The following is a 26,830-nucleotide window of genomic DNA, read 5'->3' as shown; positions in this document are numbered from 1 at the left end:
CACGAATGTTCTCTCCATGGGGGGGACGTAAAACTCACAACAACCACACCTTTGATCTAATAAAGTTTTATTTTCTTAGAAATGACCAGTTTCCTGTTGTCTTTTTGTCTTTCTAGGAAATTAAACCCCTTTTTGAATTCCAACTAGCATCTACAATAATGGTTATTGAATACTTCACAATATATTAAGTCTAGATGTTATGGTACATGCATACGATTCAGGCCGCATGAGGAGCCACAGTCACCACGATACACGGGAGAGAAAGGGCGGGGCAGGGGGCGGGGTCGGGAGGGGAGCAGAGGGCAGGTAAGTGGTGGGGGGTGGGGGGTTGTAGGGGGACTGCAGACAAGACTCGTCAGTTCCAGTTGAGAGGAGCTCTGGCGCCTCCTATTGAAACCCTCTCCAGGAAAAAACACTGACTGCATGAACTTATATAAACATAAAACATTCACACAGTATACCACACACATTTTTATACACTGAAGACGCACCCTGATCTCACACGTACACACACGCACGCGCACGCGCACACACACACACACACACACACACACACACCTTTGTACAACCGTGGAGTTCCTCCACCTGCCATTTTAAGCTAATACGCCAGAGAGGGTTTAATTAGTGTTTAACGAGATTCTCTTTCACAGAAAGAAGTTGACCACTGGGACGCCCGAGTTACTGCAGCTAGCCGGCGGGTGCTGGGTGGGTTTTGGGGGGTGGAGTGGGGGGGCAGGGCAGGGAGGAGGGGACGCTAACCAAAAGTAAAATTAAAGAACAATAATTATCATAATATATAATAAAATAAAAGACATTCAAATACAGTCAGATTTTTGCTTGAAAATACAAAACTACATGAGAAAGCATTAAAATCAAATCCATTGATCAGAATAACATATTTAAAAAAGCCCAAGTGCTCCATCACACGATAAATCTTGCTCTTTTATCCACACGTAAGAGAGCTACATCAGCCCGTCCGTTACCTAGTTACAACCGTCGAGGGCAGCCAATGGGGGGGGACGGCAGCGTTGAGGAAGCAGGAAGTCAATTTTCTTTTCTTCTTTTTTTTGACAGCAGTTCCTCTGGACCAGATGCATAACCCCGGGAGAAAACCCCCAGGGGATTCTTCACACACACTGCCAGGTGGGGGGCTTTTTTTTTTTTTTTTTTTACGTTTTCTTTTTCTAAACCATATACCCCCAACACCACCACTCTCCTGGGTTTTCCGTTCTCCTCGTCAACAGACCGCGAATAAGAAATGCTTGCGTGAGGAATCTCATGTGGCCATTCTGCACGGGGGAAGGTAGGGGAGGGGGGGTGGGTTCAGTCTTGTCAAGTCTGTCCCTCTTTTGCGCTCCACCGCTACCCTCCAGTGGAGGCTTTTGGGCACTGCAGCACGTCTGTGTCTGCAGTACAAGCCCCAGAGGCTTTGCTTCCTCCCTCTGCAGCCTCGCTTCAGACTCTAGCCTGGCCAGAGAGCGCTGCGTTCACAGAGTCTCTCCGGGTCCTTTATGGCTGCAAGTGGGTGTGTATGTAACCAAGAATGTGTGTCTCTATATGTGTCTGTGTGTGCAAGTGTAGTGTGTGTTTGCAATGTTATGTGAATGTCATGTCGTGCAGGTTTGTTTGTTTGAAGCGTGTGTTCAGTTATGTTGCAGTGTGTTGGACTCGATGGGCGGTGCCGAGTCGTAGAGCGTGTCTGTGTCGTGCGTGGGCTCTCCGGCCAGCGTGCAGGGATTGGACAACGTTCCCGCTCCGCAATCACAGAAAAACCTGGTGGTGAAGAGCACACACAAGAGAGATCAGGGATTTTAACACAATAAGACTTGCAGCGTCAGGAGTGCAATGGCAAAGTTACAGGATTTTTTTGTGAGAAATAGGAGTGTCAACACGATTCTCCAAATCTACAATTCAACTTTTTCTTTTTCTGCCTCCAGCAGACGTACAAGCCCACAACGCAATGTGTGGGTCTTGAGCTTGTAGATCGGCTATTTTCTGCAAAGATGTTTAGTGCAGAGGGGGGAAAAGGAGGGGGCCTAGTATAGACCCCTGGGGGACTCCTGTCAACCAAGTATATAGGGATTCAGCAGGGGTGGCTATAGACTGTTACTGGTCCGAGGGAAATTCAGCTCAGCACCAAGTGTGTACATCTGCTATTTTAGGTGTGGAACGCCAAGTATAACCCATTAACACCTGACACTGATTCTACAAATGCCTTCTAAATCAGTAGTTCCCTAACTATAATTTAATAGTCAAAAATAGCAGATCTACAAGCTTGCAGCTGTGAGCTTGTATATCTGATATTTTGGAATAGCAAATAGCCTGTTCCGGTTTTAATGGGATAATTCAGGCATAATGTTGTAATGGCCCTACAAGGTGGTGTGTCCAAGACATTTCTCAGCATAGTATTAAGTTGTGCGTTGTGAAAAGGCTACGTTTGACATTGTCACCTCTCCGGTGACCATCAAAGTCAAGTCATGGTGATTAACCACCTCAACAGAAGTGAAACAGTGAAAGTTTTACAATTTGGCCGTTCAAATATACATGCAATTTAATTTAACACTGCCCTCTCCTACACCTTCAACTATACCAGCCTGTCATGCATATCACTGCGTCCACCTCTTCAAGGAGAGGTGTAGTTCAAGTCGTGCTGCTCGATTCTGTATGCTTTATGGTCAAACGTTACTCCAACTACATGAAGGACGCTGTTCAAAAGGGGATTTTTACTAATACTTTGACGAGGATACGGTCTTAAAGTGATGTGACATAATATACTATACTTCTTCAGAGATACTACGGGCTATCAATGTTCTTGACACCCGCCGTCATTTCTCCACCCCACCCAATCACAAGATTGGCAAGAAGTGCAGGGCAGGAAAACAACACGCCAAGAAGAAAAGATTGTTGGAGATTATGGAATTTGGTTTTAAGTGTGAAATCCGACTGTAATGACTTTCATGAGTTGTGACACCCCTGTTGAGAGAAAGCCAGAACTCACCTATCGTGCCGTATAAATTCTACATCATGCCCCTGGTGGCATTTCTTGATGCAGTTAACACAGATTGCATTCCTGTCCGTTGTGTTACAGGTGTGACACCTGGGGAGAGAACACAAAACCACCGTTTCAAACCAGCGACATAGAAACGGCTCAGCTCCAACATGGATCTTGGACGTCAGTAATCCATCCAAGTAAGGGTCAATTTAGACCCCCATTAAGTCCCTGAAATCCACGTGAGTACCACTGATCTATAACATTGGACCACCAGGGGTCTTTGAGGGAGTTCAAGGGCCCCTAAATGATAGTTAGGAACCAAATCGACCCTTTTGGGTAATGGATTGCATTTTTTATAGCACTTTTCTAAGCCAGTTGCAAACTCAAGGCACTTTACATCAATGGTCCATTCATTCATACATTGGGTCTGTAAGTCAGAGTGTACAAATGGGACCATTAGGTCTACTTGGTTCCATTTGTTCACTCAAGAGTTAAATTAACATTGATTTTACAATATAAATTGGGGTCTCAAGAGAGAAATGTCATTAAATGGGGGTCCGTAGCCTCAAACTGGGGGTCCTTGAAATTAAAATGGTTCACTGCTAGAGTCGTAAAAAAGCCACCACTTAAATTTTTACTGTACACTTGTATACAACCTGCAGATTCTTAAAGAGGTGGTGCCATGATTCCCCCCCCCCCCCTCTAAAACATAATTATCAGGTATTATGATTATACTAGGAGGAAGATTTTTTCCAAAAAAGTATACAGAAAGAGTTAAAATTGGGTTTTTATGTGGCATGGATGGCATGGTGGGTGGTGACCCAGCTGGTATAGCCACACCCCACAGTGTTGGGTGAATGGCAATTGGGGAGGAGTTGATACTAAGGGTGTCACAGTATCTGTGTTTTTTAACTGACACTTTTGGCCACAAGGTGGCAGCCTCCAAGAGAAAACGAACAAATACTAAGAGAATACATCATTTAAAAAAAAAACACATCAGGGGGTCTAATGAAGTACTTTCAACCTCCTAGACTCTAGGAGGTTGAAAGTACTTCATTAGACCCCCTGATGTGACCTAGACACATGAATAACAGAAAAAGTACAAAACTATGGCACCACCTCTTTATGTCCTATTGCAGGAGCGGTTGCATGTTTTGGTGTATGGATAAAGTACCATAGCATTGGTCTGGGGTGGCTACCGCCACTGACCAAGACACATTTCTGGTGAGCATTGCATACTGTACCGTGGTTAGTCTGGATTCCATTAATTTCAGCACATATAATGAAAATCAACTTGCAGAGACTTGGCTACTTACTAAAGAATATTTATGCTTCTGCAAAAGCTGGAAGAAAATGCTTTGGATTCTACGGTTGGAACTGCATGAATAGCAAGCAACGTTACTCTGTAGCCGTTTTAAGATTAGCCTTCTTGGCGTTATAATTCATGTTAAGCTGAAGAAGGACTGACATGAAGTTGTAGATTATGCCACTTATGGCAGCTTCTTACGATTACTGTATTGAGCGGGAGAGCAGTGGTCTGCTATCGAGAAATAACAGACAGCAAACTGCTGTGAACGACCAATCAGAACGGAGCATTCAACCAAATCCCGTATTAAATGGCAATGTGGTCCTTTAGACTAAGGCTACACTAATCTGGATCTTTTTCTAAACTCAGATTTTCGTATATCCGCATAAAAAGATATACAGGTCTAAAAAAATCCATGCCTACACAGATCCACTCAATCGGATATTTTTGTAAATCTTCGCTTGTTTATCCGGTTACAAAAAGATCCGGTTTAGTGGCTGAAACCTCCAGCTTCGTGTGGCTGCAAGCCCCAATCGCACAACAAAATGTGTGATTAGAAAAATATCCATATTCGGGGAGCCCTCTGGCCTACTGGTCCAGGCGCATAACACTTAGGCATTGCCATATGGGCATGGATGCCTGGCGGCGTCGCCGGTTCGATTCCCGATCTGGACGACCTTTGCCGCGGGTCACTCCCCATCTCTCCCCCCATTTCCTGTCAGTCTACTGTCCTAGCAATAAAGGCATAAAAAGCCCAAAATCAAATATATATATATAAAAAAAAAGATCCATATTCATGTAGCCGGCACCTTAATATACTTGTGTGAGCAATGCCACAGGTTCCGAAACTGGTTCTTTCACAGAAGTACCTCCTCTTTACGTGTATTCCAAGAGCCACATGATTTCCAATTGGCCCACTTTGAAAAACTGAGCAATGCTATTTGAGCTTTCTTACCTGTAGAAGTCGTGCATGGGGTAACTGGTGTAGCTGGAGATCTTGTAGAGACACTGTCCTCTGCTCACAGCCTTCTCTATGGCATCCTGGTTGTTCATAATCTTATTATCTGACAGAAAAGAATAGGGACGAGAGTGACAGGAACAGTGAAAGAGTTGCATACAAAATAAAAGGGGCAAGCATTAGCATTTTGTTAGCATTACTTCATGATGACCAGGGCGTTCCTTGTGCAAATTAGAAAGCCCAACCTTACCTTTCATGGTAACGTTGACCCCAGAGGCCAGAAACAGTCCACCGAAACGGTTGTTGAAGATTTGGTTGCCCTCCAGAGTGGCGGTCGCATGGTTGGTGATCTCGATGCCTGGGAAAAGATGACATGAGATGGTCAGCACATGAGTACTGACAGGATAATGGTGCCACATACACATTAGCCGCTTTCAAATAATCTAATCATGTGGCTCCAATGTGGATCTGGGACTTCATGTGGCCAGCCTGTGATGTCAGTTATATTTAGAGCTCCGAAGTCTGGCGCTACTTAATACTTATGCATCCTACCTGGGTCACGTTTTCTTCCCCCATTCTGAATTCCCATAGACTGGACAGATCTCGTTATACAAGAACAGTGTTCCAAAAGTAAACAAACAAGCCTGTGGTTTGACTGAATAAGGATATGAAGCATCAACTCCACTGCTGAATTAATCATTTATGAGTGACTGACTATCGTAAACGATACAGAGCCACCTCCCTGACAATTGCACCGGGACAATACATTTTTGGACCACAATTCTTATATTAGACGATTCTACGATGACCCAATGTGATTCTCTATAGAGCAATTACATCAGTGACCATGGGGATGAACGAGTGAAGAGATGGGTGAAACTACATAAAAGTATTTTGGGGGGGGGAAAAAAATCTACCGTAAATACTTGGTCGGTACTTTGTGAAATACTTACCAGGATACTGGACAGTATCTTGGTCAGTAATTGACCTAGTATTTTTCGCCCATCTCTTTTTGTGACATCAGGACTTCGGTACGCTTTAACGTCAATGACATTTATGATGTAGGACTCCAAATTTGGGAAAAGTTACAGCCCGATCAAAGCGTCACTGACTGACATGTTTGTCAAATTAAAGTTAAATATCTTCAAAAACCATGAAACGTATGTGAAAGTGGAGGTACTTCTATGGCTTACTGGCAGTGTGCAAAAACTAATAAAATACGCACATCACCGGGATGAGGTGCTAGGTTGGAAAATATCACAAAGAAAAAGAATAAACACACAGTCATCTGCTCCAGTGTAATATAATGACAACTTTGAGCCGAGGCTCTTCATTGGTCCACAGATACCCAGTACTTTTAGCACTCACTTGTCCTTCATTTAACTTGTCCTTCATTTAACTTGAATCTAAATAAAAGCCGCTTTTAGTTCGTCAGTGCTTTTATAATAAAAAGCCTAAAGATACAATTGCCCCAGACTGATTTGAGCACATACCCCGCAATCCATATTCCTATAATTCAACTTTAATTCCCCAGACATTTTATCAACAGTCTGAGTGTCAACATAGACAAAACGTTAGGAATGGGGACAGTTAAACTATGTACCTGTACACAAAAATAAACAATAGACCAATAGATTATAAATTCAAATTGTTTAAAATATTATACATAAGTTACTTTTACTATAATGTTATGCTCTGGCAGTGCTACACAGCCCTGCCACTTTACAAAGTATTTGGTTGCAGAAGTTCTTGGTATATGGGATGTACATTGCTTTGCTTTCTCTACCCAAGCAAAAGCAAGCAATCTATCAGATAACCCACCAAACAACTCACTCACACACTCACGCTCTAACGCTCTAACGCTCTAACGCTCACGCTTATCTACGTTTATCTATTCACTCGCTTCAGCAACTGATCCCAAAGTTCACATGGTATTGGCCATTAGCATTATACCAACACTGACGGAGCCTGAATTTCATTTCTCCCAAATTAAAGCTGTTTATTAGCGTTTTCTTAGCCTGTTGTCAGGGTTACGGTCCGTTCCTCCAGGCCATGGGATCTGTAGCCCCACACACACACCCCTCTCTCTCACAGTTAGGAATGTGCTCTCTCTCTCTCTCTCTCTCATCTTCCAACGGGAATGAAAAAACTCTCTCTCTCTCTCTCTCATCTTCCAACGGGTATGAAAAAACTATGTGGAGCAAGCGCATACATTATGCCTTACATTATGATGCTCCCACATATTCTCACGCACGCACCAGTTACAGTAACTTTCCCCACAACCCACACTCTGCACATATTTTGGAGCACATATCTTCGAACGGGTAAGGTCTAGTGCTGACAATTGCCACTAGCAAATCATGATACTGCATAATAATGAGTCTCTTCTCTATCAAACAGAAACACCATAAAAGCATGACAGAAACGCCATAAAAGCATGACTTAAAGCATACAATGGTTGAAGCCACTGGTTTCCATACATTCCAGAATAGTTTAATTATCAACTTGCAAAGACTTGAACTTGCTCCATATACTGCATGCAATTCAACTCTTTTCTATATATTGTCAAAATTAATGCATTTTAACGCACAGATTGATATCGGAAAAGATGTAGTTGAAAATAGTCCCTGGAGAAACAATTGCTCTCCATATTAAATTCCGACGTCCACAAAATTATACAATTTAATGACTTTGACAAAATTAAAACAAATCTTAACTAGAGACCATGTTGCGATAGGATCACAACAGCTGAGGTGCCAATTTGTGTGTACACACCAATGAAACGCATGCACTTATAAGCTTGACCTGAGTCGTACCACAATGCAACATGTTGTGAGCTTGTAGGTCTGCTATTCTTGTGTAATCTTCCCCTGGGATTAGGGATGCTATATTTCAAGTGAGAAGTGAGTTTGGTGAAACAGGTGAACTGTGCCAGATTTAATCATTATTACACCCACCTATCTTCACATGCTCACCGTTTAACCCCTTTAAACCATACTGGTGACCAGTGTCTGGGTTTGTACTTGGCTCACTCTTGTCTGTGACTGGGCATTTCTCAGTTGTGAAGCAATTGTGTTGAAATCTATCTTTTACCACATTAATTCACATCTGTACCGACCAAACCATTTAGTGTAAAAAAGTTCAAAAATGCTGTGAGCGATCTGCTATTTTTTTTAATAGTCCAAGCAAAACGCTAAAATGACAGATGCTTTCCTGGTTTTAATGGCATGTTGATAATAAGAAAAAGCTAAATCGACACAAAACCGAAGTTCTGAATTCCACAAATTACAGACACCGTTTGTGTGTCGAGGCACATAGAACATGTGTATTTGGGTGTCTTTGTTTTCTGATTATCAACATCCTTGTCCTTTTACCATGTATCGGTTTGTTTCACACGAAGCCCACAATTACATCAAGTACATTAGACATTTGTATTAGACACTAAATGCATGTTCGGTACTGGGGAACTGAAATGCAGAACAGGATTAGTACCATTGCACAGTGCAAGGGTTATGCTGAAGAGTAGATATTTAGATAGCAGATATTTTGGAACACTTTTCCATAAGTAATGTGCATGGCACACTCGCCTTTAACACATCTGGTGCCAACCCCGAGTTTCCCGAGTTTGAAAAGGTATCACCACTGTGCCAACCCTGAGTTTCCCGAGTTTGGGCCGTTTTTGAAGATTCTTTTTTTTTTTTCAATTTTTTGTTTTCCAAAAATGTTTTTTGGGCCTCCAGAAATGTATTAGGCATGATCGCGAAATTGCATGTTTAACCCCCATACCAACCCATTCTTTCAAACATGGCAGCCATGTTTGTTTACATCTGAAGAAAACATAATGGCTGATAAATCATGAGTGCCTGAACAGATTTCCAAGCGGATTTTTTTGTTTGAAAGCTGTGAACAGTGTGCACACACGTGGTGCATCATCTAGGCATGGGCGTGCACGATCCGTGCACTATAAATTACATGGAAGTCTATGGAGACCATGGCATCGCGGGACATTGAATAGAAAAAATCATTGCAACATAAGTGTTAAATGCTTTTTACATAAAGAATGCTCATGCAGATGCACCACGGCAATTTGTAGCATGCATTCTCTTCATCTCATACGAGTGGTAATGGCACACAAATGATGGCCTACCCATCACCTTCCCTATGCAGATGACTGCCACAGATAGTTAGCAGGGGTAGACATTAAGGGAATTTTACTACTGGCCCTCAGGGCCAGTGGATGTTGATGATCACTGGCCCTGACACGCGTGTGCACGCAAAACTTGCGTCCTCGTTCATCTTCGATACCAGCGTCTTTTTTTTGGTTATGAATTGAGTACATAGGACCCCAATGCCAAACAAGCCATTGAGCTTTCTGTGGTTTAAATCCTTTCAGTAGAAGTTGTATCAGTGAACTGTACTGTCCTGTCCCTTTTGCCATTCAAAATATCATCCCCCATAAATATAGGCCTGCTCCTAACACCAGCTGTAGCCTGTTTAACTGGTGTGGCTGTAGCCCAGATCGGGTGGATTGACAGCTGTCTGTCTGCCTTCCTTCCCAGGATCTCCTAATTTGGGGTTAATTAGCCTAGGATCAAGGCTATCAAAGCTGTATTTTATAGATGATATAAAATAAAATAATTGCATCATATTTATAAACTGTGTATACATTCCTGCTCCAGCTAGTCAGTTATACAGAAGATAGGACAGCAATTATAGAAATATTAGACCTTAACTGTGGAATGTTCAATCATGTATGCCTATGTGTTACATTACTTAAGGCCATTTTCTAAATATTTGACTTTTTTAACATGTAGAAAAATAATTGCCAAATTTGACATCAAAGTTCCCACTCTTCCTTATAGTGCCCACAGTTGTGTTACATGATGCATCCATCTCTGACACTGAGACACTCCATTGACGATTCTCATCTTCTCGTTTTCTCAATAGGCTACAGTACATGTTGATTCTAAATATTTACAACAGTTAAAAGAAACTAATTTGCCGAATGCGTTCCGCGCACACGCACGCACACGCACACGCACACACACACAGGACCGCCCCTCTCTCATTCACTAGACACACAGCGACTTGCGACAGCGTCTTCTTTCAGTATAGTAAATGGACCTTTCCCCAACTTCAAGAACATAACTTGTCTATTGTAGGCCTACTTTCTGATTCTGACCCGCGGTGGACATACTGAACAGCAGGGCAACAGCGCTCCGTTGTCAACAATCTGTAGAAGCTAACGCTGTTTAGCTGTTAGCAGCATCAACGGAGCCGAACGGCGAACGCATATATGGATGTGAATGAGCGTGTCAGCGTGGAGCATAGAGATGGGGCGTTCATGAACGAATCGAGTCTTTTGAACGGCTCTTTGAAATGAACGATGGGATCCGGTTCGCAGTATAGGGAGCCGTTCCTTTTGTAAATGAACGGCTCTTTGAAAGGAACGGATCTTAGAGATCCGGCTCACTTCAAAGAGCCATAAATCCCATCTGTAGTGGAGCCACTCCACTGTGACTGCAGCGCTGTGCGCAAGCACGCAGAAGGTAACTTTGATCTGGATCACGCAGGCGCAGCGCTATATTTTAGCAGTAATTACGAGACGATTTCACCGAAATTATTACAAAACAGTTACAGTACCACAGGGAATACATGTGAAATTAGATATAAACGTTATTACTTGTTTTATTTTCAAGGCATTAAATTCACTGGCCCAAACGGGCAAGTCCCTGGTGAGTTCTGGTGGCCCTGTCACTCTAAAAAGTACATACGGGCCAGCGGGCTGGTTCTAATGTCGACTCCTGGTTAGTGAAACTAACCTGCGGCAAAGCCATCGAAGATGCGGTTCTTGCGGAGTATCGGGTGGCTGTTTGTGCTTATCAGTACACCAGCCTGGGCATTCCTGAAAATGTCATTCTCCTCCAGCAGACCTAGTAAACACATAAGCAAATGTTTTACATTATACATAGTTGGTAGGTACAGTAGGTAGTCCAAGCACAATATTTTGTTCATTTTCTTCCCTTTTGGAGACTTTATTATGGCCTAAATCACCGTTTCCCAAACACTGGGCGGTGGACCATTTTTTTTATGGGAGTAAAAGTGTTTTAAAAAAATGTTTCAAAAGAAAGAGCCCGTTTATAAAACAAATATGAATTACAGATATTTTGTAAAAAAATCTAAACAATCCAGTACATAAACAAAAAAATAAATACACTTTTAATAGTGAATAGACTGTCTATTTTCAAAATGTGGCTTACTTAAGGTTGTACATTCTCAGTTACACTTCTAAGGGTTAATTTGGAACTACCTATCCACAAGTGCCCACACTTGAGCGGCTGATGGGAGTGTCAACAAAGTGCCGGTCTTCCGGTGTTTAGGTCTGTGCCATTCTTTAGTGCCTATCACTGAGCAGTGCTGATGCACACGCATCAGCAACGGCCCAATGACGCTTCGGTCGTCGTCGCAACACTGTTAACTGTTTTTTCCCTTAACATGGGAGTGGATGGGAGTTCTGCTGCTTGCCGCTGACAGTCTGCCCTTACCCTCAGAATGAAACAGCTGAGGAACAGGAAGTGATGCACAACTTTCACGCAAGAGCTCATGCGAGACAGGAAACTTGTGGATATGAATCGTTAAAGGGAACCGTTAAAGGAAACAGCCGGTTAAGTGGGAATCGTTAAGAAACCAGAATCCCGAACCTAGTTGCAGCTATTGCATGATGATAGGGACGATGCATTTACCTCTGCCACCGTTGAAGATACAGATGCCTCCGTCTCTACCGTCGTGGATCTTGTTGCGTCTCAGAGTGGGGTTGCTGTCCGTCTTAATCCAAACCCCAGCCATGGCATTGTCAAAGATCTCGTTGTCCTCGATAAAGCCCAGACCTGCACCATTCATTCAGACATGACAGGGTTGCATTATGTGAGAAATGTACCTACCTAAATTGTAGACGTCGTTATGTACATCCAAACCTTGAGTGTGTCATAAGGAATGCACACATGCATGTTCACACACAAACACACCTGAGTTGTAGACCAAGATGCCTCCGTTCTGTCCACCCCATATCTTGTTGCGCCTGATCTTTGGGTTGCTTCCCGTCCTGAAAAAGGTACCACACCTTCAGTATTAGTTTTCTTTCTTTAATATATAGAATCAGGATCATCATCATACAATTATCTACCTTTTGATTAAAAATGTTGTGATATATGGGGGTTATAAAGTTTTCATTACCAGCATTAGCCTATGACATGGCTTAATTGTTTGTGTGGGGATTTCAATCTTCCAGCTAATACATTTTCACCTCAACTAAAATTGTATGTGGACTGAATATCCTGTTAAATAGGTTTAATCAAACAACTGCCCTTACCGTATCTGTACACCAGAGTACATATGATTGTAGATGTCGTTGTCTTCCAGCACTCCGTGGCCGTTATCGTAGAAGTACACACCGACCTACGAGAGACAAAGGCAGTCAGACCATTGGATGGAAGGACAGGCAAACAGACGTACAAACTTGGTAGAGGTGAAAAAGGTGACAAGACTTGGCACAAGCATAGTGTGCATGGGTAGTGGTTTTCTTTTGGGAGGGGGGCAACAATATTTTGGGGGTCGGAAAGACCAGCGTTAGGCTGTACAGTTTGCAAGCTACAGTAGAAAAATAGCGAGCATCTGTGTAATTTTATCTGGTCGTATCCAACAGGTTTAATGAAGGATAGTTGAGGAACGCTAGACATGTTCAAAATACAACCTGCAGTGACAAATCAAAACAGCACGTTTTGCATCGTATTATATTGAAGCCCTACTAGTGTTTATGTATAGGAACCAACAAAATATAATGCCTCAACTCCTACAATTCAAAGCGTCGTGGTGGAGGGGTCCCAGTTCAAATGGGGGGGGGGGGGGGGGGGGGCTGAAAAGGATGAGAACCAACTGAGGTAGTAGATCTACTTTACATCTCATCACCCATTTTGTTGTTTACCTGCTTGCCGCTGTGAATTCGGTTCCTACGGAGGACAGGAGTGCTGCCAGTGGTCACCCAGACCCCAGCCAACGTGTTGCTGTACACCTCATTCTCCTCAATTACCCCCTGGCCCTTCTCATGCTGAAAACACACACACACACACACAGACACACAGCTGTTTAACACACTGCTAAATGCACTGACGCCATTTTTTCATTGTTTTCATTCGCCCAATATTTTTTCAAACTTAAAATATTCAGAACAATGTAGCTCTGTAAGAGGCTAGCATCTATAAGAGTGTCCGTTTCTTTTTCATTTTTTTTTAAATACTTAACTTTAATTTACCGTATATTGGAAGTCAATGCCAGTGGGTGGAGTATTATAAGCCATAGATGATTGACATCTTAGACTGGCCAGATGATTTTAGATCTCCACCTACCACCATACCTCTAGTGACATCCAAATTCAATGTAGGGGCTAGAACAGCAGAGAAACCCTCTACTGCTCACCGTTTTGAAAACTAAATCGCTATCACTGTTCCAATACGATGGACCATGTTTGGGTACATGGTACATTGGACAGAGACAGGAAAAAGATGCACAGCATTTGAAGCCATGATGCCGCTATGTGTAGAGGTGTTTACTTACCACGTAGATCCCCCCGTGTTGTCCATCGTGAATTTTGTTGTGCCGTACGATGGGGCAGCTGTTGGTTCGGATCTGGATTCCCGCTAGGGCGTTGCCATAGATATCGTTACCCTCTATCAAGCCCCGCCCATCTCCAAATATGTACACGCCTCCTTGGTTGCCATTGAAGATGGCGTTACCCCTGGATAGAGCAAACAAACAAAACAGAACGAGAGGTCACAACACAGTAGACAACAACAACAACTGAATGCCATGGAACCGATGCAAACAGAGTTTGGATTGAAAGGCGAAAGTCTTCTGCAGTCATCCTCTTCTGCTACACCACAAACATCTATTTTAGCCACTTTCAAGTTGGCATCCCTACTTTGGGCATTTCATTACAGGCCTAGATTCACGTAGGCAGATGATCAGAGATCTCTGCCGACCGATATGTCTGGGTAGATCTAAATTGGGCTGGCGGTGGCAAGAACGGACACCGACGACAAACCTACGCCCACTGCGTAGGTTTGGATTAGCTATTCATCGCACGTACAGTATATAGGGCTTAAGCGGTTCATTTTCTTGACCCTATTATCACGTTGTTTACAATGTTTGGTATGTTGTCTTTCACATACCTGTCTGATATCAGGTTAAATGCAAGAAATATTGTTACAAAGCAATATTATACAGCGAGCCAATATAAAAAACAGGCATCATTGCCATTAGAGCTGGCTGTAGCCTATCAGTGCCTTAATGTCCCATTATGTCCATGGATTTACCAGTAACCAAAGTCAATCTAGACTATGAAGCAGATTCCACCTGTCAACCATCAGGCTCGCTCAACGAGCACAGAGCCCTGTCGTCATGTCAGTCTTGACGATACAGGTCATAAGACAGGCATTATCACTTTAGGTATATGACTATTACTCCACTGCACTACTGCTTCACTGGCACTATCGTTTAAATGTGTGATAATTGAATGATGAGACTTTTCATGTCTCTCTGCAGCACTTTGCTTCTTCTTGCACAAGAAGCACATCAGCCAAATTTTATTTTCAACCACGCACTTTCTGATATTTGAAATTGTGCCTTCTTTGTCTTTTTATTCTTTATTCTGTACCCTTTTAAACCCTTCTCAAAACAGCAAAACGTAAGCTTGTACAAAAAAGAATTTCACCCACTCTTCTACATCGGTAAAGATTTTAACGTAACAAAATACACCTTTTAAACACATTTGGGGTTTTTGCACTCTACTTTTGTGTCAGTTGGATTCATGCCATTTACTCTCCATTTCACACCTGTAAGTCGCTCAGGATAAGCGTGTCTACATTGTAAAGGTATTCCATGTTCCCAGTTTTCCATAACCAGAGCCAAGTGCTGTTAGCGTATCTGCACAGCGAGTGCGTAACCAGAGTGTTGTGTTCTCTGTGTGCTCACCGTATCGTTGGATCACTGTTGGAGGTGATCCACACTCCGGCGAAGTTGTTGGCATAGATCTTGTTCTCGATGAACTGTCCCCGTCCCTTCTCGTGCACGTAGATGCCCCCCGTCTGCCCATGGTGGATCTCGCAGCGTACCACTGTGGGGTTGGCGTAGGCCTTCACCTCGAAGCCTGCTATGCGGTTCCTATGGATGTTACAGCTTTCGAAATAACCCTGAAACACAGAGAGAGGGGTCGACGAGGAGAGAAGAGGGTTTATATAACCTGATTTAGCAGATCTACAATGAGCTTGTAGATCAACAGCCGTGCGCAACCAAGCATAACTCGTCTCCATCCATCATCTCACACTGATGTGCGAGATGATGGATGGAGACAGAGGGCAAAGAAATAACGTAGGAAGTGGTTGTAGTTACCATGCCGTGATCAAAAGTGAACACTCCCACGTCTCGGCCGTGGTGGATGTGGTTACGTCTGATGATAGGGTTCCCATGGTTCTTCACCCAGATGCCCGCAAGCGCATTGTTGCTGATCTCATTGTCCTCGTATATACCCTGCAACAGATTGAGTCGGGCTTACATGTTGGCAGTTGCATAACACGTGTGGTTACTCAAGTGTATGTAAGTGTTTGTGGTTAACGGTCGAGCAGAGACAAAGTCACGTGGTTTCCGCCCTAGAGCCAGCTTTACCTGTTGCTTTGTAGCATGCAGACGTCACTAATACACATTGGGACTACAAGCACTCTTGATCAATCCAAACAAAAACAAAAGAAATCTGAGGGATGTGGATCTTGGGACCCGAATCCACCTGGGAACAGCGTGGCTCGAATGTGGATGTCGGGGATGACATGACCACTGGCCAGCCTGTGACTTTAGTCAGTTAACATACCATGTCAAGTACCTATGTGCTATGACTCCAAATTTGGAAAAGTTTTCAGTCCATTTAGAGCCTGTTTGATTTCAATTATAAAATGAAAGTTGAAAATAATCAAATAAAGCCTATCTGGCCTACCGACAGTGTGCATTATAAATTTGCCGCAGACCGTGGTTTATGAGATTAGCTTTGGACATACAAAAAGAACCTCTTATAGACAGCTAGGACTTGTTGAGAGCCACACCGTAAAAATAAATAATAATAGGTCTGCTGGCTCAGGGGAAACCATATGTATCCAGTTTGTGTGTATGCATGTGAGAACATGATGTGTTTTGATCTGCTTACCTGTGCATGGTCCGTGATGTACAGGCCAACATTCTCACAGTCACTGATGTTGCAGTGTTTGATGGTTGGACATGCCCCTTGACCACTCACACACACTGCTGAACCCACTAGTAGAGACAGGAAAGAAATGTTTTAAAAAAAAATGTCTAGCTACACTAGAGAGGAAAACAGCTTGATGGGGGGAAAATAAGTTGTATTTTATATAAGGAGATCCGTTTAACTTTCTCTGAGACACATTCTTAATTAATGGCTCTTACCAGGGGTCCCATATGCTGGTTTCACCTCACACTAAGTTCAAACTTACCCTACTTAAAGCATGAATGGCCTCCAAGACTAGACCACACAAAATAGTTATTGTATGTAACTACCAAATATATAGGCCAGCACTAACGTCTATTTCCTATTTTCCATCTAGCAGAATGCACATGGACACGGTGCATCCCTCTGAAGTATAATCCATGCATCACAAGATGGTTCGTTAAATTTGACTTGTCCCCCCCTTTACACATTGCACGTCCAGGTTAGTATCCTTTGGAGTGAAATGCAGCCACACAGTTTAGACCGTTTAGCTTTAGGCATTTGCTTAAGCCAACGGTAGACTACATGCTGCTGTCAGAGACAAGTGTAATGTTGTTCACTATTCATCATTGGACAGAAACCTTGCACTCTTTTTTTTTTTTTGTAGATGAATGCCCTATTTTATACTTTGTAAAGGTTTTGGAGACCCAACATTCCCACCTTGTAATTTCTTGTCCCATTTCCTCACAGATGAGCCCCGCAGCCTATATGCATACGATACATCTGTCACAGTTTTTTGAGTTTTCACTGTGTCACAGTGAAATTGAGAACAGGAGCGCTCGTCGTGCGGCACGGGGCGGAACAAGCGGTCACTTTGATCTACAACGACGACAACGTAGCGTCGGCAGGAACGATAGCGCCTCACCCCACGGAGGTTAGGGTTAGGCATAGTTTTACAGAGGTTAGAGTTAGGGTTAGAGTTAGGCATAGTAAGCTAATGGCTAAACACAGCTGAGCTAGGCTAGTGGATAAACAAAGAAAGAGTGATCGCAAACGAGTGAGGTCAGCGACTACACAAGTGAATGGCTGTTGTCGCCATCTCATGGTGAATACGCAGAATTACACAGGTGCGCTGATAAGAGACTATCAAGGTGAATTGATCCAGGTGGTGTTAGGCGTGTGTGTGGTGAACGACAAAACGAGCGCTCTTACCCCAATCTCACTGAGTTACCCAAACTGACTGTAACATATCTAAAAGAAGTGTGTGTGTGTGTGTGTGTGTGTGTGTGTTGTACCTGTACATGTGGAGCGGATGATACAGTGGTCTATGTTGGGGCTACAGTTAACGGTGATCTCCAGGCAGTGGTGGGCATTGTGGTGCTGAGCAGACTTGTCATCAGGGTTGAACTGCAGAAGAGGAACAACACACGGATCAGAGATAAGTATCGATACCATTTGTTCCTTCCCGATACCCAGAATCGTCGTATCGGTCGATATCGAGTACAGAGACACCCCAGTGTGTAATTTGAACAGATCTATGACAGTGGTTCGTAAAGTGGGGTCCAGGGTAGGGCTGTCACAATTATTGCATAATCGTCTAATCGTGATTATTTGACATTATCGCAATTATTTTGTCATAATCGTGAATGTTGAAAAATGTCCGAAATAGTGGAAATAGCAGATCTACAAGCTCACAACGCGTCGCAATGCGACGCGTTGTGAGCTTGTAGATCGCCAATTTCCACTATCAAAGTTATTTTTTAAGTAGTAAGTTGTCAAATATGTCAGTAATTTCTTTGTATATTTAGGTTATGTGTCATATCTACCATGTACAACTTCAAAGCCTACAAGCCAAACAGAAATGTAATTATCACGACAAAATCACAATTAAATCGTTAATCGCCAATTATTTGAGTGACAATTAATCGTCATGTAAAATGTCATATCGTGACAGCCCTAGTCCAGGGATCATCTGGGTTCCTTGATGGGGATCCATGTGAGAGTGTACAAATGTAACCAGAGTTGTGGGGGTCTTGAAATTAAAATGTTTGAGAACCACCGATAAAGGTCATTTAAAACTTGTCGTGGAACATCAACTGAAGCAATCAAAATATTACAGTACTACATAAATAAATAAAGTGGTATCGGAATGGCATAGACCAGGGGTAGGCAACCTTAGGCAGGGGTGCCAACATTGGCACAGGGGAGGGTTATCACTGGCACAATGGCATAAGTGTGTTAGAGAGGTCTTTTGCATTTAAAATTCAAATGTTAAAAAAAGGTTAACTAAAAGGTTTAGTCAGTTAAATTAAGTCCCGTCACAGCTATATACAAATTACATCCGGCAATTAATTCTATATTAATTCAAACTACTAACTCTGACTGGGGAGGGAGTCTGGGAGATATGATCTGAGTCTAATGATCATTACATCACGATGAGAAAGAGAATATAAAAACATAAAAAGGTTTTTTGTATAGCCTATGGACAATCAACATCAGTTGGAAATTAGGGCTGTCACAATTATTACATAATTGTCTAATTGCAAATTATTTGAGGTAATTGCAATTATTATTATTAATCGTTTCCATGTTGAGAAATGTTAATATAGTTTCAAACACTTTCAAAAAGGTAGTGGAAATAGCAGATCTACAAGCTTGTAGATCAGCTATTTCCACTATCAATGTTCTTTTTTAAGTATAAAGTTGTCAAATATGTCAGTAATTTTTTTGTATATTTGGTTATGTGTCATAATTGCCATGAGAAACTTCAAAGCCAAACAAATGTAATTGTCAACGACAAAAACACAATTAAATCGTTAATCGCATTTATTTGAGAGACAATTAATCGTCATGTAAAATGTAATAATCGTGACAGCCTATTGGAAATATTACATTTGGATGTGGTGTCATAATTAATGTTGATATGGTACACTGACTAAGTGACCATCAACAAAATTAAAAAGGTTGACGACCCCTGGCATCGACTTGCCGAGACCAGCTGTTATCAGCAGCTTTTTCAATACTGGTATCGGAACAACAGATCAGACAGATTTCGTCAATTGATACTAGATCACATCCTGTTACAGTCCATGTCCTTCTTACAAATCTGCCATTAGGCATGCACATTAGGGAAAACAAGATATTGCTGTTCTGTCAGCGTTCATCCTCAATCTCCACGAACCGACTGATCCCATTCCACACCGGGTCGCTCTAAAAACAAATGTATTGATGAAACTATAATATGACAATAAATAATAATGTGCTGCCCCTACTACCAGACAAGTCTAATTCAGAAATCTCATATCACCTGAACTTCTACAGTAAGGAAAGATGTCGGGCCCCAGGCCAACTGTAAATCTAGAAATGTCTGTGTCCCAGATTATGGTTGAAATTTATTCAGGTACTGCTCAAACGTCCATATCAACCGCCTCATCGTAGCCAACCTGTCAACGCTGGAGTTTGAAATGGGGCTCATAAGCTTATATTACAGCCCATTATAAGCTTTTACCTTGCAAAACAGTCAATAAGTGATTGTCAACAAAATAGGCTGAAACTGAGCCTGACTGTCTGTCACACTTCTAAAAACCAAATCATTGCACCAAATCAAAAATCATTGCACAGAAACATTGTTAAAGCTATACAACATATTATTCAATTACCTTAGTTATTATTGCCAGCAAAGTATAGCACCTATCAAACCATGCATGACTGAATGTGATTCAGTCATTTCTGCCCTTTCAGACTACAGAATTAGGGTTAAGAGAACTACTGCGAGTATACCTCTAGTTGACCAAATACTTACAAAATATATTATGTATGCAACCTGGCTGATTTGCATGTATTAGACGGTGTATCACTAAGAGACCACAAGGTTTTGTCTAGAGATGTTAGTCAATGTGCATGTAGTGGATCCACAAAGGACTAAAGTAAATCACAGATATCTTCTGTTATATAATTAAACAAAGCAATAAAGTGGCATAGATTCGGGAAGAAAATAAATAAGACCACAGTTGCGCGTGACCAAATAGCTGCACACTGGACTGCTGGAAAGGGATGAAAAAGGAAAGGCCTTTTGATTATGCAGCATTTTCTACAGGCTGGTTTGGAGAAAGCGGAATAAATCAAAAGATGGAGATGGGGAACAGCGTGGTTTGTGCTTACCCTGATGGTCATGTAACCCACGTAGGCATCCTCTGAGCCCTCCATGAAGACAAACGTAGAGTCTCTGGTGTTCTCGATCACCACCTTGTCAGCGACCTTACCAGGCGCTACAGGGGGTGGGCACATCATCAATATCAAACACAAGCTTTTAGAGACAGTGGTCACATATTGTCGCGGTCATGCAGAAATCTCCATATTCATACATGAATGACCTATTGTATACATAATACGTTTTAAAATGTGGTAATTTTTCACTTAAGTAACAAGACATCTTGTGAAATAGAATGTCGCAAACCAATCATCAAGGACGATGATACACGATAGAAGAAGAAGAACCTATACCTCAGTCCTGTGGGTTTTATAAATGTTAACTAAAGAATCTTATTTTTAAAAAAGTGCTTTGACTACATAATAACATGGAATTCATTGGAACATTCATTGCTTATTTTTTCCATTTCCGGAAAAGTAATGCTTTTGGACAAACAAGGTTATCGCCGACAGCAAATGCATAAACACTCACTGATGCAACACCCAAAGCACTTTGCAGTAGATGTGCTTACCTGCTCCAATCATGGTGATGGGGGATTCTATGTAAATCCACTCGTCTGTGTAAATGCCAGAGTGGACAAAGATCAGGCCGTCAAAGTGGGCCTCTTGTACCCCACCCAGAGCATCCTCAATGGTGTCGTAGTACTGCAAGACAAATACACACTCAATTTACAGGCATAGATAAACAAACATGCATCCAATTTATGGAAATTGGGGCTGCAGAGCAAATCGCACATGGCTGCAATATAGTCTTTTATACACTTTTAGTGTATTATTAGACTGGGGTATGCAACGATGCATGCATCAGAGCTGAAAGCTCACACTACATGTGCCATTGGCTTGGCCTGTCAGAAGCACCCTTAAGGGCCGATGTGTACTTGTTGCGTCTGCATAGCCATGAGAGTATGGATATTGCATGTGTACGCAGTTCTGTTTATACTACAACTTGGTGTCTGAAGACGCACACATGTTAAAGAGCAACAGCAACACAGGCAGCACTCAATATAGGGCATAATCTAATGACCTTATTCCAGACTACTGAAGGCCATTGTGAGAATAAGTCTAATGTCCTAGTTAACCAGCACTTGTGTCAATTATTTCTGTGCAATCCTGTTCTTCTCTGAAGACCTCAGATTCTGATAAATTCCTTCAATGTTTTGTGATCTTTTTTTCTGTTTAACAAGCCTGCCAGTGAAGATCAGTTCAAGTTCAAGTCCTTTATTGTCACATAATATTAGTGACAGATCTCATAACCTCTACTCAAACAGGAGCATTCATTTGTCATTTCTAGCACATCATGTTCGGTCAGTGCAAAAAGCACCGCATCTGTGGCCACAAAATCTGGGATGCATGGGGATGCCCCCACGGCAGGTATAATTTGGCAGTCGTTTGCCAATCAGAATCCAATCATTAGAAGCAGAGAATGTAGAAACGTTAGTTAACAGAAAGAAAAGGCAATCCAAACAAATGCCTTGTGTTAAAATCAAATGAAGACAAAATGTAACTAATTAATTATACATGCATACATGTCATGCAGCACCAACCGAAGGAAACCCAACTTCTTATAACACCTCACTTAATGAGTGATATGCATGTCTTCCACTGTCGATTGCTTTTGCTAATGTTATCCTATATACATCGGAGCAGCTCTGGCAATTTGGGATTCATTTGATTTTCCCCAAATCATGTATCCCAAATGGAAATAAAGTTGGAAGATGCAATGAGATGTTTGTTGGCTGTGCATTACATGCATTTTCATGCCGAGATAGTTAGTGGTAGCCTGGTTAATAAACCAGACCGCACACCACCACCCCGTGGTGTGTGATAGAGTCTGGTTTATTAACCAGGCAAAGTTAGTGGTATCGCCTGGTATTAAGTTATTTGACTTACCAGCATATTATCTCTGCCTTTGTACCTGCCAGGGTTACTGTAGAAATGCTCTGCGAAGCCTGGTTTCACATGGGCACCTTTGTACTACAAGACACAATGTACAAGTATAATTAACATACAACAGTATAACTTCTATACAGGTGGCAACATATATAGATGAAGTGTATTAACCATTACAACCAAACTTGAGCAGTATTGAATTTTATCTAGCCGAGTTTGAGTTTCAAGCTCTGTTTAACTTTGAAGCCAACATGCACAATACACAAACTCTTGAACACAACACACACTTATAGTGCAATACAAATGATGTAACCATAGACCGATAGTCAATAAAATGAAAACAATATGAGGGGCCACTGACCAGCTGCTGGAAGCTCTCCTTCCAAGGATTTGGGTGTTCATGCTCCTCAGGGCTGACCTGATAGAACCTCCCCGGCTCGGGGTGCATCATGGGACGCGTGTACTCAAACACCTCCATGTATAGACGCTTCCTATTATAGAACATAAAACACATCATATAAAACAAAAGCATTACTTGCACTTTTTGTTTCATGGCTGAAAAGCAAAAGGCCGGAGACTTTCATGCATTTTCGACCTCTCGCCGGGATACTGACCAGAGGATGGGGTCATTGGCTAGCTGGCTAAATCTCTTGCACACACAGGCTGCCTGGCAGAGGTCCTGTTCCAGCAGGTAGGAGAAGATCTTCAACACCACCTCGTCTGGAAGTTTCTGCTGTAGGTACTGCTCTGCTGGGGCTGCTGCACACACACCAAAGATACACAAGACACAGAGTTAGCACTCTGTGCCAGATCCCCATGCTTGCAAGTAGATCAGGCTATGATTAAAGAGAGTTTGAGTAACAGGACTGCTAGCATAATATAAATCCCAACGATTTAACAACATTACCCTATAGCAGGGTGCTTATAAAAAGATTATTACAGAGTAATAATCCAGGTAATATACAGTATGCGCTGCAAACTTAAACAGCAAAAATTTCAGCAACATATCACCCAGCAGTGCATACAGTAAATCAACAACAATTACTCAATTAAAAAAAACAACAACAGAGGTAATTCTTTACAGACTGATAACACTCACCTGGCAGGTCGTGACTCTTGCCAGACACCCGTGCCCGCTTGGCACGATGCCCAAAGGCCTCTGTGGATGAGGTGGACGCTCCCTGCAAAAAAAGGGGGGCAAACACACGCATCCATAAGCCAAACACTTGAGCACAAAATCGAACGCTCGGGCATTTACTGTTCAGACACAAAATCGTTCCTCCATCTGAAGATAAGATCAATCAGCACACAACATACAAGGGACAAACACACAGAGTGAGAGACAAGAGGACTAAATAAATTCACACCGCAGTGCCCACTTATACACAACACAACTGCATTTAGGTCTGCTCACCTCCATAGGGCCCTTGCTGGGGCAGGCAGAGGCAGTGGCAGAGGCAGCAGCGGTTCTCTTGGGCACCAGGGATTTGCGTCGGAGCTGGTACGGACTGTTCTGAGCTCCTGGACCTGACTCCTCCACAGCCATCTCTGCTGCGGCTGCTGCAGGAGCCTCCTCATCTGGGGGGGGGCAAGGCAACACATTCTATCTATACATGCACCACTCTATACATACATTTCAGAGCACAGAACTGCAGCAAGGCCAAACATGGCACACACACACATACATACAAATGCATATCCACACCACATGATGTAGGCTGCACCTCTCATGTTCAGACAGAATCTACTGTATCTTGTCAGATCTCAAATGACAAGGGACAATGCAAAGACACAGCCTTTGCGACCCACTAGTTATTGTAAAAAGCAAAGCCACATCTTTAGACCACCAACCACTAATCTAATTTTCTTCTCTGCAACCACATTTTCTTTGTTGTATTTTATGGAAATTAACCTACGTCCCAGGGCAGCTGACATTCTCATTGTAGGCACCAGTCCTTTTAAACGACTCACATAATCATGCAGACAGAGGCTGACCGGCACTGTGTGTAAAGTGGTTGAGACGGACAAAGGTTGGTGATTGATAATGGCAGATGGACTACCAGCCCAGTGGGTCCAATTATTCCCAGAACATGTAGAGCACTGGACAAATTGGCATTGGGGCCCTTGAGCTTTTCTCCCTTAAAATAAGGAATCCCTGTTTCATGCCATTGTCAAAATGAGGTCTGCAGCAAACACAGGGCCGCAGACTGGGGTCGATCCGGCTAATGGCTAAAAACTCAACTGCGTAGCTCGCAAATCCGCGGTGTAAACAAATGGGAGCCGGAGCTAGCAAACACCGTGAACAAGGAAAAAGGGGCTTCTGGGTTCATACCGCAGACTGGCTTCGTTGCCTGGGGGAAAGGAGGGGGGGTCCCCCAGTACTACGCACACAAAATGGACACAAACACTCCCAAAACGTCGCAGCTAGTGTTTTTGTTAACGTTACACACCCCAAACATGGCAGTTCAAAGACGCCGCAGATTTACACCAGTGGTACCGTCAGAGTGACAGCTGAGAATGCAATGGCCCAGCGGTCCGCTTCAAACGGCCCCGAGTCGGGGTCGTTTGGTTTTGGGCCCCGGCTAATAACGTCACCCCTCCCAGAACGAACGAACGAACGAACGAACGAACACCCCCCGAATAATGTCCGTCCATCCGGCTCGGTGCGCAGTACAGAGAATCCACAACCCCCCACCCCCTCCCCAACCTCCAAGCTAGCTGCCTCGGCTAGCGGCGTTAGCTTCACATTACTCAAGCCAAACAAAGCGCGGCCTGGCCTAAGCCACAGAGCGAGAAGCCTCGGCTTTTCCTGCTCGAACCACCGCGTCCGAGTGGCGCAGGGGAAGGGAGGGGAGGGCCCCGCCGGGGGGAAACGAAGAGTGTCCGCAAAAAGGACTCGCTCATTTCCCCACCCACGTACACCGTTTTCAAGGCCGGACCGGGGGCCGTGGCCCAGAGACTTACCCCGCTCCCCGTTGTTCCGTTCGGGCTGCACCGGGCGCGGCCTCGACACTCGCCTGGGTCTTCTGTTGGTGGCTCTGACGGAGTTCATTTGGGGAGTTGGTTTGGTGGTTGAAAAATAGAACCGATTCTTTTCTCCGCGACCGGCCCCGTTTTTCTAATTTTAACCACCCTTCCCTCGACCCAAACTGCAAACCCCTCGCCGCCTCTTTTCCTTAACGCGACCCCCGAGCAAACTGCGGACGGAAAGCCGCTGATATTCGGGCTGTTACAAGGTGTTGTGTCGCTACTGGCTTCCAGCTCCGTCTCGGTCTGTAGCAGGAGGAGCCATTAACCCACACGGGGAAACAAGCGAGAGAGGAAAAAAACACACCAATGTCCCCTTTCCACCAATCACGAGCGGCGGCTTATGACCTCTTCGCTCGCTGACCAATCAGAGGCCCCGTCTCATACTGGGCTAGGGCGACCAGAGTCTGCTCTAGTCTGATTCATGTTTCCGAAAGTAGCCGATCTACAAGCTCACAATGCGTCAAGTCCGCGACCTTTTATGAGCTTGTAGATCGGCTATTTTCGGCTGCGCGACACCGTCGTACGTACGGACGGAGCATTTTTGGTCGGGTGTCGTTCTGATATGGGTGTTTTTGGATAGGCAACATTTGTTTATTCCTGGAACACATACAACAGCTGGTCACCAAATTGATAAACGCATACATTCCAGTCCCCACAAATACCCACTGTCAGGGCGGATTTGGATTGTGTCGTTTTTTAAATGGGTATAATTTCTGACAATGACCCCACCACCACCATCACCCCAGCTGTGATTAAAGATAGGCCTAAATGTTTTAGGTTTTAGGCCTAATGTGAAAACCTGCATAATTCACCTACTCGAGTCATCATAAGGCATAAATCAGGGCAGGGTAATCATTTCAGGATTGTGATCTAGCCTTCTACTTATCACTTTTCCAAGGCTGGAAAATTGTGGAAATAATACACTATCATCACCACCAGTCAAGTGGACAGTGCAAATATCGCCTAGCACTTAGGCGATATTTGTGTATTCAGCCAGGTCAGAATACACAGAATAAAGGCCCATTCCCACTGGGCCAGATAACAGATAAAAAAAACCTCTTTCTCCAGATATTTTTCCATTCAAAGTGGATGGTAGATACAGATGAAAAAAATATCTACCACAGATATTTTGCCACAGATACTTTTATCTGCGGCAAATATTTTTTTTATCTGTATCTACCA

General features: G+C 43.2%; 1 protein-coding gene across 1 annotated transcript; it reads right to left on the bottom strand.

The window, feature by feature from the left end:
- Positions 1 to 318: 318 nt before the first annotated feature.
- fbxo11b (F-box protein 11b) lies at positions 319 to 25,884 on the bottom strand. The gene is made up of 22 exons (XM_080747012.1): positions 25,583 to 25,884; positions 24,033 to 24,196; positions 23,718 to 23,799; positions 23,233 to 23,377; positions 22,980 to 23,109; positions 22,619 to 22,702; positions 21,241 to 21,373; positions 20,681 to 20,787; positions 17,815 to 17,926; positions 16,502 to 16,608; positions 15,700 to 15,837; positions 15,283 to 15,500; positions 13,867 to 14,047; positions 13,238 to 13,360; positions 12,626 to 12,711; positions 12,282 to 12,358; positions 12,000 to 12,143; positions 11,079 to 11,189; positions 5,507 to 5,614; positions 5,254 to 5,362; positions 2,999 to 3,097; positions 319 to 1,773 (listed from the first exon to the last, which is right to left on the bottom strand). Exons 1-22 carry the CDS (start codon positions 25,668 to 25,670, stop codon positions 1,644 to 1,646), a joined length of 2,676 nt encoding a protein of 891 aa, XP_080603138.1. The 5' UTR covers positions 25,671 to 25,884; the 3' UTR covers positions 319 to 1,643.
- Between the last annotated feature and the right edge of the window lie 946 nt (positions 25,885 to 26,830).

This window comes from Nannobrachium achirus (genome assembly GCF_963921795.1).
Source record: "Nannobrachium achirus genome assembly, chromosome: 18".
Classification (NCBI taxonomy): domain Eukaryota; kingdom Metazoa; phylum Chordata; class Actinopteri; order Myctophiformes; family Myctophidae; genus Nannobrachium; species Nannobrachium achirus.
The sequence above is the reverse complement of the archived record's forward strand: the minus strand, read 5'-3'. Positions and strand labels throughout refer to the sequence as shown.